The following is a 19668-nucleotide window of genomic DNA, read 5'->3' as shown; positions in this document are numbered from 1 at the left end:
TCATTGAGTTATTTGTAATCATCATTAATAAATTTATTAAAAACTTCTCTGTTAACTTTACCATGTGCAAAGTCAATTCAGGTAAATTCGTGGCTAAATCTGCGAAAAACGCTCAAATCATGCTTCTTTTTTTAAGGAAAGGTGAATTTTCTAAAATAATTAAAATTGCATAATTAAATATCTGCCTTATTAAATATAAACTTCAAATTATTAAGTATAATATTATTACCTTGTGCACGTCCAGTTTCGAGCCAATCTGAGGTAACTAACAAATCGAATATGCTTCAGTACTGCAGCAAGAATACGCCATAAAATATCCCTCTATTAATGCTTCAAATGTACAATGTAGTACAATGTGCATTGTATACATCTTTCATCATTATATACAACTATGTGTATGTACAATGTTGTGCTTTGTTGTGGTTTCTCATTAACAATTTTAGAGAAAAGAACCCTCCCCAGAAAGTTTGCACAGCATAAAATTTGAGTCTGAAATTCGTACAAAGGACCCTGTAAACCACCCTCTTCTCTAAGTCATAGGAGAGAAAGAAGATCAGAAAGGAGTCATACAACTCGTTTCCTAAAGCAATAAAGATAAGATCCGGTGGCATTTGAATTATAAAAGTATTTTTCCATCTGTTTAGATGTAAAAGATAAATATCACCTCAGCAAGGATTAAGCAGGGGATTTTTTTTAACCGAGAACAGAAGGTTTTATGATTTTATCAGAACATTTTGTTTCTGATAGAAACAATCAAGTAGGTAAGTATTCACAAAATTGATCAAGTAGGTGGGGTGGTGGTTATTAGTTTCTAGAAACTTACAGGTGGTTATTCTGTAATCTCGACCTCTTTACACCAACATTGTGGTTAGATATGTACGAAACAAAAGACTGTTTTCCTTAGAGAAGAGTAAACGATGTGAAGAAGGTGAATAATAAAAGAATAAATATTAAAAATCATTCAATTTTTGTCCCAAAAAATAAAATTCAAAACAAAATATTAATTTCTTTTTGCTAATTTATTTTTGTTTTTCAATTTTTTTTCAAACCGACTATGTCATTTGAAAGGGTTAAAGAAAAAAGAGTTAAATAATACATAATGCCTTAAATTTATAAAGTAAGAAAAACTAATTTTAAATTAATTTTTCGCGGAAAGTTTCAAAAATATTTCAAGAAAAAAGTAGCAATTTCTTTCAACAGTCTCGTTTTTCTGCAAAAAGTAACGTCTTACTATCTTTGTGTAGCTTTTCATAGCCCACATTATAAAATTTAAACTACATTAAATTTTACTAAGATATTTATTTTATGCATATGACTATTTTAATTATGCATCTAAATTGTTCAATTCAATGCAATATTTTGAAAAAAAGTAATTTTTGCTTGTTTTTATTAGATAATGCCAAACCCTTAACCTTCGATGAAGTTTATAATCAGTCCAGCCCTACTAACTGTACAGTGTATTGCGGGGGAATCACCCAAGGTTTATCAGGTAAGATTTCCTTTAATGCAACTTAATATTAAGAGCTATATTAGTTTACTCTCTTCTTATTAACAACATGCTGAATCAATTTATAACAATAATTTTTTCCTTAATTTTCAAATCTAATAATTAGTTTCATGAAGTCAAAGAAGAAAAAACCATATCTAAATTTAAAAAAGTGTATTACTCATTTCTAATTCGAGGTTATTCAATTTTTTTATCGTTTGTAATTATTTAATAGTTTTACTTGAAGTTAAGCAATTAATATTTTTTTATTTTATTCTTTTATGTTTATTAATTTTAAGTAATTTAATTTCGTTAATAGGTAACAATTTTGAATATTTCAATTATTTGCGATAAAATTAATTTTAAAGTCAAAACTTCTTTATTTATTAATATTAAAATTTCATTTGAAAATAAACAAATTTGAACCTTAAATTGCGAACATATACAGTACATAAATAATTGCCTATCACAGAAAGATGTATGCTAATATACAAGATATAAGAGATAAATGCAAAGATAGTTTTACAGGAAGAGTTTTATTAGTTGATTTATTATTTAAGATATATAATGAAATTAAATGCAACGACATTGTAGAAATATTGATGTTGTCTAATAAAACTCAGAGTTTAGATTAAAGTTTATTAAACTTTAAACGTCGTACAGTGCAACAAATTCCTAATTTGGCTATTTCTGGAAAAGCAACAAACCTTATTATCCATCTATACAGTTTTCAATACTCTATTATAACATGCAAACAACTTCTTTTAAAGTAAATTATCAATGTTAAAAAGATAAATTTTTCTAAAATGTTTTAGGTTGTAACCTAACTAAAGCATTAAATAAGCAAATTAATAAAATGTATCAAAAGTTTCTATTTGTTTGCTTTTAGGTGAGTTTCTCATCAAAATAAACTTCTGAAACAAAATATTTTTAGGTAAGCGACAGTTAAAATTCATATACAAGGTAGGTGTTATATATATATTGTATAAAGTACAATCAACCAGAGGCCATTTTGAAATAATTCTTTTAATATAACTGGTAAGTTAGCTTTATTAATTTTTATCACTATCGTTTGATTCTGTAGACTCAAATTAAAAATTATACGAAAATAATGTAAGTATTTTGAAGTAATTTTATGACTCTTACTATGTAATATCATATATTTCTGAACACTTTGAAGGCACTCTATTAAAAATTTCCAATCGAGAAAAATGTATTACTAAAATATTTATTTATCTTTTGATTACGAAAACGATATAGATAAATTTGTTGCCAACTAGATGAAAATTTATGTATTTTCTTTTAAATGGGAAAGCTAAAAATTTATTGCTAATTTAAATGTTAGATTTTAAATTTCTTGCGAAATATAAATCATTATTCATTGCTATAAAGAGAGTTCAGAAAATTAAATAAAAACAATATTTAAAAAGTTTAATTTATTTGATGTAGAATTATTTTTTTAATTGATACATAGTCAATACATTATTAATTATTTATGTTATTAATTATTTATATTTTTAATTATTAATATTCTTAATCATTTATATTATTAATCATTTATATTTTTAATTATTAATATTCTTAATCATTTATATTATTAATCATTTATATTATTAATCATTTATATTATTAATCATTTATATTTTTTTCATTAAAAAATTATTATATAAATAAATTTTTCTTTTGTCCTTAAATGTGATCACGTTTCATCATAATAATAATGAAAGTTATTATTATTGCATGATTACAGTGTAAAGAAATGTAACAATTTACGTAAATAACTTCTTGTATATACGGTTCCAAGGAATTTGATATTTATTTTTAATTTCTTATAAAGTTCATTGAATGTAGAGTCAGTATTTTAAATACCGTTCTAAGAAACAAAAAATAATTGTGCACTCAGATTATAAAATTGTTTAAGAAGTATTAAATCATTTTTATTTTTTTAACAATTTATTTACACCAAATTTTTAACAAAAATTGTCTGTGCAAAAAAAGGTGCTTACTACATTCAGCAATGAATGTGTTTTTTAGAGAAAACATTAGCTAAAATACGCAAGTGTTCATTTTCTTCTAAATTCAAATGAAGCATTTTCTTATTACTAAAATGTGAACCAATTATTTCGACAATAATATTTCATGAATCAATTTAAAATTTTCCAAAAATATCAGACAAAATTCAATATTGCTGTTAAGGAAATCACTCGGTGGTTATTTTACATAATAAAAAGATGTAATAATATCTAAAAATTATAAAGTATTGTAATTGAATAAAAATCATATTTAATTTCAATTGTTTATTTTTCATGAATTTTTCAAAATCTGAAGTTTATCATTAGTTGCTTAGTAATCATTTTCCTATCTTTTCTGTACACTTAAAAAACGTCTTAATAAAAACTGTTTTTATTACGTTTAAAAAAATCAAGAAAATTATAAACTTTTATGTTATATCTAAAACATATTACGCAAAGGTATAATAAGCTGAGTATTTTGGAAAATTTTGAAACAAATCATTATTTTTTTTACATGTTTTCTATCGAAAACTAAGTTATATTTAAGGAACTAAATTATAACTGGTTTAATAAAACTATATAAATATTATGAGTAGAATTTTGTAAGAATGTACCAAAAGATATAAACAATAGCTTATTACAGTTAAAAAAAATTATTCAATAGTACGTACGTATTATCAATATAATATGGAAAATATTGATATGCATTTATAAGTTAGACACACACAGTCGCTTTGGGAAACGTTTAACTTACATTATGCATAATTGTGGAAGAAATGCTATATTTTTTCAAATTACTTAGTTATATTTAGGAGTTTGAAAGCTTCGAAATATTCAATTTACTGATTTTTGTTAAACATCTTAAAATTTACAAGAATAAATTTATTTTAGTGATAGTAATTAAAGCTCTGTGCTGCTTTAAGATGAAACATTCCGTTACTTTATATTTGAGTTTAATTATTTATCTTGCGTTTCAAGTAAACATTACTTATTTAATTAAGAGATGTTTGCTTGAAATATAATGTAAGTAAAGTAATTTAGTAATTCCCATCGTCTAAAATGTAATTCAAATGTCAACCATTACTACAACTGCGTTCCTCTCTAATATTTAATTAGCAAAAGCGTAGTAAAAGTTAATCAAATTAGGGTTAGTTGCTTCACTTTTAAAGTTGCAGCTTAAGATAAACCTTATTCGTTCGTATTCTAATCCATTCAGGACTGTATTCTAATCATTTTATTCTAATATGCATTTAAATAAAAGGTTTTTATTCCCCTAAAACTCGAATTTTCTTTCGCTACTTCATTATTATTTTATATACTAAATATGTGAAGAATCAACAAATAATAATTTAATTAATTAACACTTAAATATCATCTTACAATTAGTGCGAGTCTTTCTCTGAATTTCAAACACATTAGATGTGTATTAAATAATTATATAATTTCCAACTTAAACAAGCTATTTTTGCTAACTAATGCAGAACATTACTTAAAAGCATTACATCTGCCCAACTTTTAAATGTGATCCCTTTTTAATATGTTTTTAAAAGAAGCAATTAAGAATTTCTTTCAAATGAATTATTTATTGAAGCACATTATTTTGTTCTAAATACTTTGACAAAATGTTTAAGCGTTTTTTTTTTCAATGCCTTCAAAACTCAGCGGTAAAAAAATTTTTACAGATTAAGGATGTAATCCGATTCAAATTTGCTTTTTTATATTGAAAAAAAGACAACAATGATATTTATTTCAGTGATTTATATTAAAATTCTATGAAAGTAGCAACTGATTAATAACTTCTTAAAAAATAACACTAAGCAAATTTAAAGAAATGATTGTTAAAATGGGTTACCAAATCAGCATTTTAAGGCTGAAACCTTAAAACAGAGTTTCAAAACTTAAGTGGAAAACAAAAACAGGATTTGTTTTGTGAACTATATGTTTTTAAAAGAAAAAAATAACAGATTAAAGATGTAATCCGATTCAAATTTGTTTTGCTATATTGAAAAAAAGACAACAATGATATTTATATCAGTTATTTAATTCTATGACAGTAGCAACTTATTAATAACTTCATAAGAAAATAACACTAAGCAATTTTAGAGAAATGATTGTTAAAATGGGTTACCAAATCAGCATTTTAAAACTGAAACTTCAAAACTGAGTTTCAAAACTTAAGTGGAAAGCAAAACACAGGATTTGTTTTGTGAAAAGGGATTTATTTTGTGAAAAGAGACAAATGTTTAATCGATAAAAAAACAATGGATGTTTTCAGTTATGATGAAAACTGCAGCTATTAGTCAGAACCCGAATGAAAGAAATGTGCTTACAACCAGCTTATATCGTTTAATATGGGAATTCGTAGACCTCAGGTAATCTTAAATGAGCTTTAGTCACGTGAGGCAAGACAAATTACTGCCATAGGATGATATAGGATAAAAAAAAAAGTCCCTATACATACACACTGGGATCCTATTTTAGAGATTTTTCCTGAGAAGCTTTGTTCATTTATCAAAGCGCATTCTTTGTAGGGAAGTTTCAATACGTTATTTTGTTTGTTACCTTGATTAGAGTTTTTTTTTCATTTATTTATTTACTTTATTGTGATGCATTCTTTTGTATCATCTATTGATGGATCTTCCGTTTTAAACTCCGATAAGTTTCTTGGCTGTTAGAAAAGGGTATTTTATCCTGCCTTTATCGTCAACAGTCAATACTTTGGTGATGACTGCTCCGAAAGTGATGAGTCGAACTTTTTTTTTATGTTGATAGAAGACTTCGAAATTTCTTAAGGCCGACAAGTTTTCTGAACTGGTATTTTAAACGATCCATTTTTTTTTTTACGTCTTAACGCTTGTTTTCAATTTAATTTGTGCAATTTTTTTCCAATTCACAGCCCTCTAAATTTGAAGAATGTTGATGCAGTGAGAAATTTTTTAACTTAAATAATAAAATATTTATTAATATATGTTGATAGAAGACCTCGAAATTTATTAAAGCCGACAAATTTTCTGAACTGGTATTTTAAACGATCCATTTTTTTTTTTTTTTACGTCTTAACGCTTGTTTTCAATTTTAATTTGTGTAATTTTATTCCAATTCACAGCACTCTAAATTTGAAGCATGTTGATGCAGTGAGAGATTTTTTTAACTGAAATAAAATATTTATTTAGAAATTAATTCAAAATTTCTAAAAGAAAAAAATAGTTTTTTCAGTGGATGACTCAAAACTAATTATTATTTTATAAAAATTTGAAACAATAATACTTTCCTAACTACATACATGCTTACATGATTGTTTGATTGATTGATGATTCATGCATCATGCATGATCATGCATTCATACATGATTGTTTGAAATTCGAAACAATATTACAATTTGTTCCAACACACAGATTCATACTAAATTCATATCTATGTGAATTTCAGCACTTTTTAAAAAGCTCATTTACGGTATGAAAACGGCTTCATGCTTTTATTTTTTATTTATATTTTATTTTTTTCTGCGATAATTATGTTACATATTCTATCAAAATACTAATTTAATAAAATTATTAATTTAATTAAATTATGCATTATAAATTCTATCAAAATAGAGTAAAATGATTTTAAAATGTTCTTAATAAAAGTATTGCTTCAAAACACAATTTTAAATTAATATTTGTTCCTTAGTTTTAATGAAATGTCAGGCAATTATCTCGAATTTCAGCAAATTCACTAACTTCCTTCATAATTTTCAAAACAACAAAAAAATAAATCAAATTACTTAAAGAATCATAAATTACAAAGTTTGGCTGAGATAGGATAACCAAAATAATGAATAATTTCATGAGGATATTTCTTGTAAAACATAATTTTCCTGCGGAACTTAGTGAGTTAATAAATAAATAAATACCCGAGAATAGCAGACTTAAAAAAATGAGGATTACGGATATTTCTCGTTAACATGCGACCGGAAAAAAGAAATCGATAGATAAATATAATCCACATTTATGCAACAAGAAATGGGATTCCAATTTAAATAAGAATAAATAATGAAGTACACACTAATATGCTCTTCATTATTATCTTTTAACTTTACAAACATTAAGAGAGATTTCTTTTATAAATTCTTTAACGCAATCAATTCAGTTCAACGATTTCTGCGAATCAAATATCTTATAGATTTAAATTCATTTCAATTCATGGTATTCGCGTGATAGTAAAAAGTTTTTATTGCGTTTTATTTAACCTACTATAAGCTATTTTTTTATAAATTAGAAAAGCTATTTTGCATTATCATTTAGCGTGTTAAATAGACTACATATCCTCCATTATTCATTAATATTTGTAATAAATAGACAAAAAGTATTTAATAAATTTATTTGTATTTTAAAAATATATTAATGCAATGCTAATAAAATTCCTCTAATATTTAGTACAGTGAAGTACAAAATAATTTTTTTGTAATCTTGTTTTATTTGTATTTATTTATTTTTTTTTGAATTATACATTCGTGAAAATTGCTACATATTTATTTTACACGAGATTTTAGCTAATAATGTATTACATTTTAGTATATAAGCTCAAACATTCATTTAAAAAAAGTTTTAATGTTTTTTTAAATCAAAATATTTAAATAAATTCCATATATCCAGATTGGTGTAAATCTTAATTGAATGTGAGTGAGATTTCAGTTTAAAATTCGAACAACTCACCCATATTTCAGAAATTTCGAAATGATGCATATGCAATAGAAGAAATTCCGTAGAAAAATATTTGAATAATTTAAAAATACTAACTCAGGATAAAAATTATTTCAAAGGAACAAGAATTCATTTTCATTGGTTTAGATAAATAAAAGTACTGCTTTAAATATCTCTGGGGCACATATCAGAAACCTTTTTGAAAAATACCATTTTTTGAGCTATAGTATCATTTACTAAATATCAAGAAATAATTTATTAATCTCATATGAGTATTTACAACTTCTTTTTAACAATTTGTAAAGCATAAAAATTCGTTTTTCTCGTTTTAAATATATCTAAATTAAACATAGCAAAGATGCTATCTAAAGCTGACGAATTACAATTCAGAAAGGCGAATTTAATAAACTGTCCAGTTTGATTAAGAGAATAAACAGAGAGGGGTTATTGTTAAAAACACCTTAAGTTTCAACTTCCGCTTAAAACTCAATTAATAACGAGTTAAAATTACTTGTAACATCTATAAAGTGACTTGTCTTCACTTAAATATTAAATTATATCCCCCTTTTTGTGGTTGTATAAAACGTTCGGAAACCCGCATTTTTTTCATTTTTAATCCATTTTCTTCGATTAGGATGAAAATATTTTGAATATTGCGTAAAATAAGTGTCTAAAAGTATATTTGTATAACACGTCATATTCAATAGATTTTGACTTCATTTAACTTTTCGAAAAAGGTTTTAAATCGAGTAAAATATATTTGGGTTATACATAGTCAATTGCGCTTTAGAACACGTGCTTAGTTTTTTTTTTCTTTCTTTTTTTTCGCTCTCTCTTTTCTCTTTAAATAAATATTATTTTTCCTGTACATTTTCTTCTTTTTTTTCAGAAATTCATTTAATTTGTATGTAACTTTCAACTGAACCGATTGCGTTGGAAAATAAGCATTTCTCCAGTTTTAATTCTTTTTTTTTCGGGAAAAACACACAAATTTTAAATGCATAAAATAAGTGTCGAAGAGTTGATTTGATTAATTTAAACGCTATATCCAATAATATTTTAAACTGATCTGATAAATACGGATAATCTGATGAATAATCAATGACTCCTCCAAAATAGGGTTCGTAGGAAATGTTAATTAACAGAAATGAGAAGAAATTCGATGATTTCATATATTTATCACCAATATTCTAACGAAAATATATCTGTATTACACTGTTAGAAATTTCTCGGAAAAAATGGTTAAATATAAACCTATTTAATTGTTATTTTAACATATTTAAACAAAACAGTCAAATAATCATAAATAAGATGGTAATGAAAGTATTAACAGTGAGAAAGATTGTTTATTAACCATATTTACCGAAAACGGTTAAATAACAAGAATTTTTTTGCACTAACTAAGCCCGCCTACTGAAGAAACTTAGTTCCTTTCAACAGGGTACATATTATAGCCGAAAGAGTTAATCTGTCAGTCTCATGACCGACTGAACGGGGGTTCGAGACTCCAAGTTGACACCTCTATTCCCTTTAACATATATGAAGAATTTCCAGTGTTCTGCGCTATTCCAAAGCCTATTATCTAACTAGAAGCCTAGCTCTTATGTCCTGTTAATTTCTTTTTTCATGGTTTTGAAACCATGGTAGCTGTAAATGGTTAAAAATCCACCTAGTTTTCTATTTATGATTTTATAACCATACCAGTTGTAAATGGTTTCAGAACCGTAACGGTTAAAAATATTCTTCACCGTAAGCTTTAGGGTTAATCGGATGGACAGACAGCTGCCGCTTACTTTACCATAATTTCAGAATGAAAATTCTAACAGTGTATGAGAATCGAGCCCAATACGTTAAAGTGGTATCTTAAATGGTAGTTACTGCTAGCATTAACAGAAATTTATTACAGCTAAAGGAATATGTTGACATTTCCACAGTGAACTCATGAAAACGTTTAAACTCATTATTGGTTAAATAAAAAAAATGCAAATCAAATGTCATTATCAAATTATGTATTAAGCATATTCGTTCATAATGTATCTCCTACTGTTAAAAACACTGAATAAAAATAGTCTGAAATTGCATAAAGGCAGGAACTGTATTTAAATCTACATATTTTGCTTGCAATTCCTCTACTATACTCACTGAACTAAAGGAGCACTTTTGTGAAAAAAATTATTACATATTTAGGTTAAGCACTCAAAACATTGTGTTATAGACCGTATAAAACTTCAATTTTAAAAATTCTTGTTTGGTGTTTGTTAAATTAAAATTTTTAAATAAAACAGAAAAACGTTTGATCACTAATGTATACTGTATATATAGCATTAAAATGTTTTCGCATGATTGCAAACTGTTTAATAACAAGAGTTTATGCCAGCTTGTCTTAAGTGAAATAAAATTTGAAAGGAAATATTTTTTTTAAATTATTATTTTTTCTTAAAGTATTTTATTTTATTTAGTATTAATCAAGAGTACAATGTGCAAAATAAAAATGAACCACGCTAAATAACTTTTGATTTAATGGTCGAATCATCACGTTCTAGGACACATTTTTAATGGTTCGAGGAAGTGGCTTATAAACATACCTTTTTTTCGTCGGATTTAGTTATACCCAAAATATAAAGGTAGTCGCAATCTGGGAAATATGGTCCCCATAGTTTAGTCGAGAAAGCGGTCCGAAGTTTGAACCCCTTAATGTTAATTTTACTTTTTGTGTATTTCGCCATATCTAAGATAACTTTTTAAACGAATTGAAAAATGCTTGCACACATAAATAATTCCATAGATAATCCCATGCGAAAACTTAATTTTAGTAAATATTTATTATTTTTATTATTTTATTTAATAATAGTCGAAAACAGTTTGAAGTGTAAGGTATACGATTTTTTACATCATTTGAAAGTATACAATTTAATATGTTAAAATAAAAATTTTGAGCGAAATTGGTTAAATAGTTCTTAAGAAATGGAATTTTAAAAAAGTCGTATAGATTAAATTGTACTTGTGCTTAATATTTAGAATTTTCTGAAACTCACTAGTTCCTGAGAAACAAGTGATTAAACAAGTGATATTTTTAAAATTCAATTTTTCAATTATTCTTAAATAAAATAATAAAAACTACTAAAATTTATTTTTTGCATGGAATCATCGTTGAATAAACCAATTTTGTAATTATGAGCCAAAATCTTTCAATTCGCTTAAAAAGTTCGAGACATTGCGAAATACACAAAAAATAAAATTTACATCATGGGGTCCAAACTTTCGATCGCTCTCCTGACCAAACTATGGGGACCGTATTTCCCAAATTGCGGCTACCCTTTATTTTGAGGGACAAAAATCCAAATCCATTGAAAAACAGTTGTACTTATTCAGAGAAAAGCATTTGTGTGTCTGATTTCGTAACTTAAAATATCTGCTGCACTCAAAGTTATTTTTTACTATTGCAAACCTATAATTATTACACTTTAAAAATGTACAATTTTGAAACTACTTTTGTATATTCATGTCATACAAGAATGATTACTTAAAGACATTAAAATTATAATTTAGCTAAATATCATAATTAATTTTATAATTACTGGTATAAAAACTTATTTCCAATATTTATTAGCTCTAAATTAGAATAAATATGTTTCGTGTGCCATCCTTGAGCTTAAAGACATAACTCATTACATGATTTTTTTTCAAATAGTTCAATCATTATTAAAAAAGAAGTATTTTTATGCATGTGATTACTCTTGTATGTATGAAACAGTTCAAAGAGGAACAAAATTCTCTTTTGACAATTGATAAAAACTATCCCCCTTCAAAGATTAGCAATTTTCATATTCCAGTTTCGAAAAGTCGTTCCATTAGACAATGGACCCAAGAGAATTTAATTGCTTTCTATCAAATCTCGACTCGGCAATTTCATTTTCTCTGTCTATTTCATAGACAAAACTTTACCCTGACAAGAAGATTCGGTAATAGAGCCATTACTCTTGCCATAGGAAGTGCTTTAAAGCGAGAGCTTGATTAGCAAAGGCGTATTACAAGGCGAGGCCGACACTTATTACAATATCGGCGAAATTTACAAGCCGGATAGAGCATCTCAATCTTCTTTAAGTACCTAGCCGTGATTGCACGCTAAGTATGGCTTAGCAATGCGGTTTTATTATTAGCAAAACTACTTTATCGTTGTCAAGTTCATTACGCAACCCTCCAAAGAAACCTTTTAAAAATATAATAGAAATGATGAAATTTATTGAAAACAAACTCCGTTCGTTATATAGGCAAAAAAAAGTATGATTTTTATATACTGGGGGTCATAAAAAAGTACTATTATACCTGACAGTATTCATTTCTCTCGTTATTTTTTCCAAAGTAGAATATTTCCTTAAATTGGTCATATGTCACGGGGTATTTCTCGGCACTAAAATAAAACGAAGAGTTTTGTCTTTTATAAAAGAACAATTATTTCAAACCTAAAAATAATTAAATTATCTTCTTAAATAAAAAGAAGTCATTTTAATTTCAAGCTATGAATGCAAATTAATTTATTTTAGCAGGTAATATAAATATTTGAGTCTTTTTAATATTATAGCTAAGAAAATATTAATACATAATTATTTTTAAACAAAAACAATGCTTCATCAAGTGATTTAATTTTAGAACTACAAAACAAAATCTACCTTATTTGATTTAGAAACAATATTTTTTTGCTTATAATACGTGATATTTTTTTAAAATTTATTTGGTAATAGAGTAACTAATAATTGAATGATGCGTAGTTATTCCTCAGCAATTCAATCAATTCGGAAAAATTTATAAATTAAGAAAGATACTAATATTACGTTTAACATTCAATACCGTATGAAACATAGTTAAATTCGACCGTGTTACAATGCATATGTAAACAGAGGCATAACACCTAATTTCAATAAATATAAGAAATAAAATAATGTTTAAAGTTTTCATTTTATTTTATTATAACCAAAGTTTATATAAAAAGCATTATCTAATATCATACTTAGTTTGATGAATTAACTTAAATAAAATATACGAATAAGATTTAAAAGAGTACGAATAGGCTATATTATCACCGGCTATCATTTATACACTTTACTTTGTTTCACAAAAAACTAGTACCAATAAGAATTAAACTAAATTTTATTACTACCATAGTTTTTATCACATCAAATTATTGTTTTAGATGGAAAAAAATATAGCTTTAGGTCTATTTTCATTATTATGTGCTTTCTGTTATCAGAATTGTTATATTAATTTGCTTGGGTATTATACATATCATACTTAAGGTATTTTTATGTTATTATATAGTTGTATAACTATAAAAAATAGTTTTTCAGTTAACGAACAAAATGCAAAATAATATTTCGTAAAATTTTTATCCAGTTAAAAAATTCTATTCATCAATAAGTTACAATCATAAAGGCAAAATTTATTCAGCGTTCTTCGTTTTTTATGCTATTAATTAAACTTAAGCAATGTGAAAAAAAATTTTCAATATAAAAGAAATATATTGAAATTTAAGTGCAATCTTTATTAAAATACTTGAAAACATTTTTATAAAAAGGTAGACATGAGGTAGGAAAAAAAATGATTTCAAATAATCTTTTTAAAAGAATATCCGATATTACGATACGTTTAAACACAAAAAATTAATGACAAACGTGATTAAGAAATCATATCTATCCACATTTTTCTTAGATTTAATACAATGAACTATAACTCAATAAAATAACAATAATAATCTGATCACGATTAACGAAAATATTTTATTATTTTTCTCTTTAGAAAAAAAAGAGACAGAAAATTTTATTTATATGTAATGAAATTAATAAGTAAGCCGTTTTAGAAAATATAAAAGAAAATTTTTCGTATTAATTCGCCATTTATATTATGTTCAGAAACAATCACAAGACTTACATAAAAGAAAAAAAATAATTACAATTTTCAATTTAAATTCCAATATATCCCTTGGTTCCATTATAAGAAAATTAAATTTAACAAGCACCAGCCTAAAGAAGCGTGTTGAGGCATTTATTATGTATAGTAAATGCAATGTAATAACTCTTTACATAACAATTACCACGACACTAAAGACATGATTGAGTATATTAATGAACGTTTTTTTTATGCCGTAGATATACTTCTAATGATACGTAAATGTAATTTATGCCTCCTTAGAGCAATTGTGTTTTATTACGAAGGATAAAAATTAATGTTATAACTCACGGTCTTTATTAACATCTGGTGCGCTACTAAATTTTAATCATATTAATTATCTTTTGTAGATTTCAATCTAAAGTTATTTATAATCCCTACTATGTAATTTCAAGACATACGCCCATATAAATTTTCTCCAATTCCTTTGCGTGCTTCAAAAAATATTTTAATAGATTTCTTATTTATCAGTAATCATATTTAGAAGAATAAAGTTTTTAAAGCGGGTGTTTCTTCGCCAAACGAGATTCTTTTCATCCTTTTGGCTGAATAGAAAAATAATAATGAAGGATTTAATAAGAAAAAAATAATTGTAAAGAACGTTTGTATTGATGCACGTCATTTCCGGTCTCCAATGAAAAAAGTACAATTTTAATGAAAAATATTTTTATAAGTACTTTTTTTGCCTCTGAAGTTATCATTGTTTTGTATTGTTATTAGTTTTTTTTTCTAAATGGTAAATTGCGTAAATTTATGCTAGCATTGTGTATTAAAATTTATTAATGTGGGTTCTTATCAAAACAATAAAAAATAACTGCTTAAACATTTTTGTCTATGACTAGAATATGAATAAAAAAATCAAATTATTATTTTTCGGATGCTTGTTTTTCTTTTCATTAGCATTTCATTTTTTAAACACTTAAAACAAATTTTGCTGAATCACCTAATTCTTCTAACAAATTCGAATCATTTTCTAAAAATTCAAGATCAAGCTAAAGACCGTGACAATTACGCAAATGCTTCTTAAAACAAATATTATTTAATCTTTAAACATTCTCTTTCATGCTTTTGATTCATAGGATTTCTGTCCTTTAGACTTTTAGGTTTATAATGGAGAAACAAATTTCCTTAATTGATAATGAATCTGCTTATGCTCCTGGGAAACTTCTGCGGGCTCTTCAACCATTAAAACTATTTTAGTGCAAGATTTTCACTTTTTTAGAATAGAATGCATGCATTTTTAGTACAGTGCAATATGCATTTTTCTGCATGCAATATGCATTTTTTCTGATTGAAACAAATTTTCTTAATGGTGTATTGTATTCATAAACCAGATAAAAACAAAAAAATGTACTTTCAGAAAACCTTATGAGAAAGAGAAAAATTTGACATGGTTAAAATTTTCTACTAGCAGTGTACTGATATTCTTACAATAGTTGTTAATAAAACAATAGTTGTCAGCAGTTGTAATTGCAAGAAATAAATTTGAACACTAAAATCAATATCTTTTAGTAAGATCATTATACTGAAATTTCAAAGACAAAAATGTTGAAAGTTTTTCAACAGAAAATTGCACAGAAAGAGAATGCAATATATATTTAATTTTGTTAATGTAATAAGTTAAGAATGTAGATTAACTTTTAATTCACTTAGGTAATTTTTTTAAAAATTAAGATTAAAGGTAGTTTAGGATGGTAGATTAAAATCTATACACGAAACTGTAACCACAGCGTATAATTATAGCGTTTCTATAAAGTCTTATTGATTTCTACTGTTGTATAGAATTTTAGTTAAAAGTTAGTTCATAGATTAAATTGTGTTCAATCTTTATTTTTAATCAATAAATAAAATGTAGTAACTCGTGTAAATCTTATAACATGTAAATACATTTCAACACTCATTTTAATTTTTATTTCAATTATGAATGGGATTTTCAAGTTTCAGCTTTTCAGTTATTTCAGAAAATCATCAAGTTCCGCTTCATAAACCTAGATTACGATAACAAACTATAGGTTATAAATAAAGAAATTAAACTGTTCAGACCTTTATGTTATTATATCCTATTATTAAATTTCGCTCTTATACTATAGTATTTTAAAGAATTCATCTCTTAAAGCGACGACTATTTTTTTTCTTATAATTTAGATTCTGAATATTGAAAATAAATAACATCTTGAAAAGTAGTTTCATTTGAAATATCCACTTTTTCATATAACTATCAAGCTTCTTATTTTATTTGTTTTTAAATAAAAAAAAGTAATTAATGTATTAATCTTAACTATTTAGTCAATGTATTAATCCTAACTATTTAATTACTCACTAAATAAGACTCCAAAAACATTAATATAATAAATTTAACAGGTGCATTCTTAAACCTGCTTTAGAACTTATGCTTTGTAACATTGTTTCTTAACGGCACATTGAATAATTAACAGCCCTATTTAACTTTAAACACATATAATGGTTAGTTCATTGTTAATCTCTCTTTACAAGGAGTTAGCCATGTTAAAAGGTGGTCTGCTTTGATGGCTCTGACTGTATTTCGTGCCTTTGTGGAGTTAATTGCCAATTCTGTCAAACATTTCAAAGTGAAACAAACAGTGCATCTATTTGACTATGCCAGACACGATCATCAGTGAGTTTAGTTACCAAAATGATGCCTTCAAGCTTTACATTTCGTTGGTGAAGCGAAATTAAGCAAATACTTTGGTCTAATGATTCCTCCTTCCATTTGGATGCAAAAGCACGGTTTCGGTTTTTATAATGAATAAACACGATTAAGAGAGACTATTATCTCTAGAAACCCTTGTAACTGTTTTGTACTGAAATTCTACATTTAATTATAGGGATTTCAAATCATTGTATCAATTAATCAGAGTTAATTTAATCAGATGGTTTTCTATTAGATTAAGCAATGCTGTAATAATGAAATTTGCGTATTGATTTAGATTTGTTCAAATGAGATCATAAATCAATATTTTAGCACTCGAAAGTATTTCCATGCGGAACTTCAATTTAATAAAAATTTTAAATCATTGATTAGAATTATAATCTGTTCATTAATTTAATAATTTTTACCAAAAATAGAAAAAAACAAATAAGCAATGGAATAATGTGTAAAACATTTGAATTTCATTTAGAATTGATTCCATATTTATATAAACTTCTAAGCTAATACATTAACTATTTTCATATTGACTACAATATTAAAAAAATTAAATTTAAATGTTTCCTTTAATATTAAATATAAAAAAAAAGAAAATTAAGCAATATGCTAATTTTAACTCATAAACATAATTCAAAGCACCTTGGAAACATAATTCAGAGCATCAACATTTTTAGTACTATAATTAATTGAATCACAAATTAAAATAATTTAGTTTGCATTTCATAATTTCAAGTAAAAGTATTCATTGATAGAGATAAAATTGTAATAAATTTTTGAAACGAAATGAATTACTTCCCAAATTTAGTTTTTACTCGTATATTCACTCGCATATTTTGTGTTTAATAAAAACTTAAGGTAGCATATAATGACATCATTATTATTTTCAATTTGAGCTAGGAAAATAATTAAAAATTAAAATTTTCTGACAAGTATGATTCTTAAGGGATCTTAAATTCTAAGTCAGCAAAATATTTCTGTATCGTCGAATGATATTGCTCAAAAAAAATTAATAAAATGAACTTACAGTTTTAAATTAGTTGAATGTTTTGTCTTTTAGAAAAATTTGGTTAATCAAAATCTTTGGTGCAAAAATGGTTTATATCTATGTTTCACTAACTTCCATTTTTTCTTTTCTCGGTCTTTTTTTGTACCATTTCACAATTTTGAAGAGATTTTTTCCTCACGCCTAGTTGTCAGTGGCGGAATTCAAATATTTCCTATTTTCAATTTTATTTTTTAATATATTTACTCGTATATTTTAGTCTTAATAGAAGCTTAAGGTGGAATATCATAACATCATTGTTATTTTTGAGATAAGAAAATAATTAAAACTGAAAAAAAAATTTTGACAAGTACGATTCTTGAAGGATCTTAAATTCTAAGTCAGCAAAATATTTCTGTATCATCGAATGATATTTAAAAAAATAAATAAATAAATAAAATTAAAGTTCTAAATTAGTTGAAGTTTTTGTCTTTTAGAAAATTTTAATTAATCAAAACCTTTTGTGTAAAAGTGGCTTATATCTATGTTTCACTAACTTCCAGTTTTTCTTCTCTCTGTTTTTCAGTACCATTTCACAATTTTGAAGAGATTTTGTTCTCACGCCTAGTTATCAATGGCAGAATTCAAATGTTTCCCTTTTTTAACTTACTTTTTAATATATTTACGCATATATTTTAGTTTTAATAGAAGCTTAAGGTAGAATATCATGACATCATTGTTATTTTCAATTTTCAATTTGAGATAAGAAAATAATTAAAAATTAAAATTTTTTGACTAGTACGATTCTTGAGGGATCTTAAATTCTAAGTCAGCATAATATTTCTGTATCATCGAATGATATTTAAAAAATAATAATAATAAATAAAATTAAAGTTCTAAATTAGTTGAAGTTTTTGTCTTTTAGAAAATTTTGGTTAATCAAAACCTTTTGTGCAAAAGTGTTTTTCACTAACTTCCAGTTTTTCTTCTCTCTGTTTTTCCGTACCATTTCACAATTTTGAAGAGATTTTTTTCTCACGCCTAGTTGTCAATGGCAGAAAAATCAATTAACATGCCCCTGCAATTTATCTAATGTTTCTTTCTCTCTTTCCAGAAGAACTGATGCAAAAGACATTTACGCCGTTCGGCTCCATTCAAGAAATCAGGGTATTCAAAGATAAAGGCTATGCTTTTGTTAGGTAAGTCATTAAGTTTAATACCACTTTAGCTCGTTTTTCACCTCCTTCTTTCTCCCTGCTTTTTTTCCTTAGTGTTTGGACATGCCTGTTTCTCTTTCCTTCTATGTTCATTCATTCGAAAGTTGCCAGTTTTTATTTGCGAATATTTTAAGAAGACAATTAACTGCCTCCTCTCCCCTTTAAAATCTGATTCAAAGAGCCCTAGAAATGGAGGTCCCACTTAATTGAAGTGATTCCACCACGAATGAAATCCTTCTATCTCCTTTGAGCAATATTTGCCGCTTAATTCCGTAAATTCTTTTCATCTTTCCTGCTGTTTCTTTTCGGTTAAAAGAGGGAACTGAAATTCTGCAGTTATTAGCCAAGGAGAGAGTACTATCAAAGAAATGTTCTATTTACGGCGAAAAAACTTACTTCTAATCCGAAATGAACTTTATAATTAAGTGACTGTCAACCCAAAAAGACTTCATATGAGATGAACAAAAACTATCCAAACGGAAAATACAAGAACAACTGTAATTTAAATGCTTTTACTTTTGCACAAGCGGGGTTTTTAAAATTATCAATATTTTAAATTTATAAGTACTATGTTGAAGAAGTTGCATTTAAAACAAATTACTTAACATAAATAAAAACTAGATATACAGAGATACAAATTAAAACTTTTATTAAAACTTTTAACTAAACTTTTAT

General features: G+C 25.7%; 1 protein-coding gene and 1 long non-coding RNA gene across 7 annotated transcripts in view; one reads left to right on the top strand and one right to left on the bottom strand.

The window, feature by feature from the left end:
* LOC107457276 (uncharacterized) overlaps positions 1-19668 on the bottom strand; it is a 118956-nt gene that overhangs the window by 9294 nt on the left and 89994 nt on the right. The window lies entirely within an intron of this gene.
* The window catches only part of LOC107454859 (cytotoxic granule associated RNA binding protein TIA1-like), a 1051915-nt gene that overhangs the window by 966886 nt on the left and 65361 nt on the right, over positions 1-19668 (top strand). For all 6 annotated transcript variants that reach the window (XM_016073996.4, XM_071188069.2, XM_016072550.4 and 3 more), the window contains 2 exons: positions 1394-1489; positions 18891-18975. In XM_016073996.4, the coding sequence (XP_015929482.1) occupies positions 1394-1489; positions 18891-18975 (181 nt within the window). The remainder of the gene's footprint in view (positions 1-1393; positions 1490-18890; positions 18976-19668) is intronic.

The sequence above is a fragment of the Parasteatoda tepidariorum genome, chromosome 12 (assembly GCF_982258835.1).
Source record: "Parasteatoda tepidariorum strain Cologne lab strain chromosome 12, Ptep-v5.0, whole genome shotgun sequence".
Lineage (NCBI taxonomy): Eukaryota > Metazoa > Arthropoda > Arachnida > Araneae > Theridiidae > Parasteatoda > Parasteatoda tepidariorum.
The sequence above is the reverse complement of the archived record's forward strand: the minus strand, read 5'-3'. Positions and strand labels throughout refer to the sequence as shown.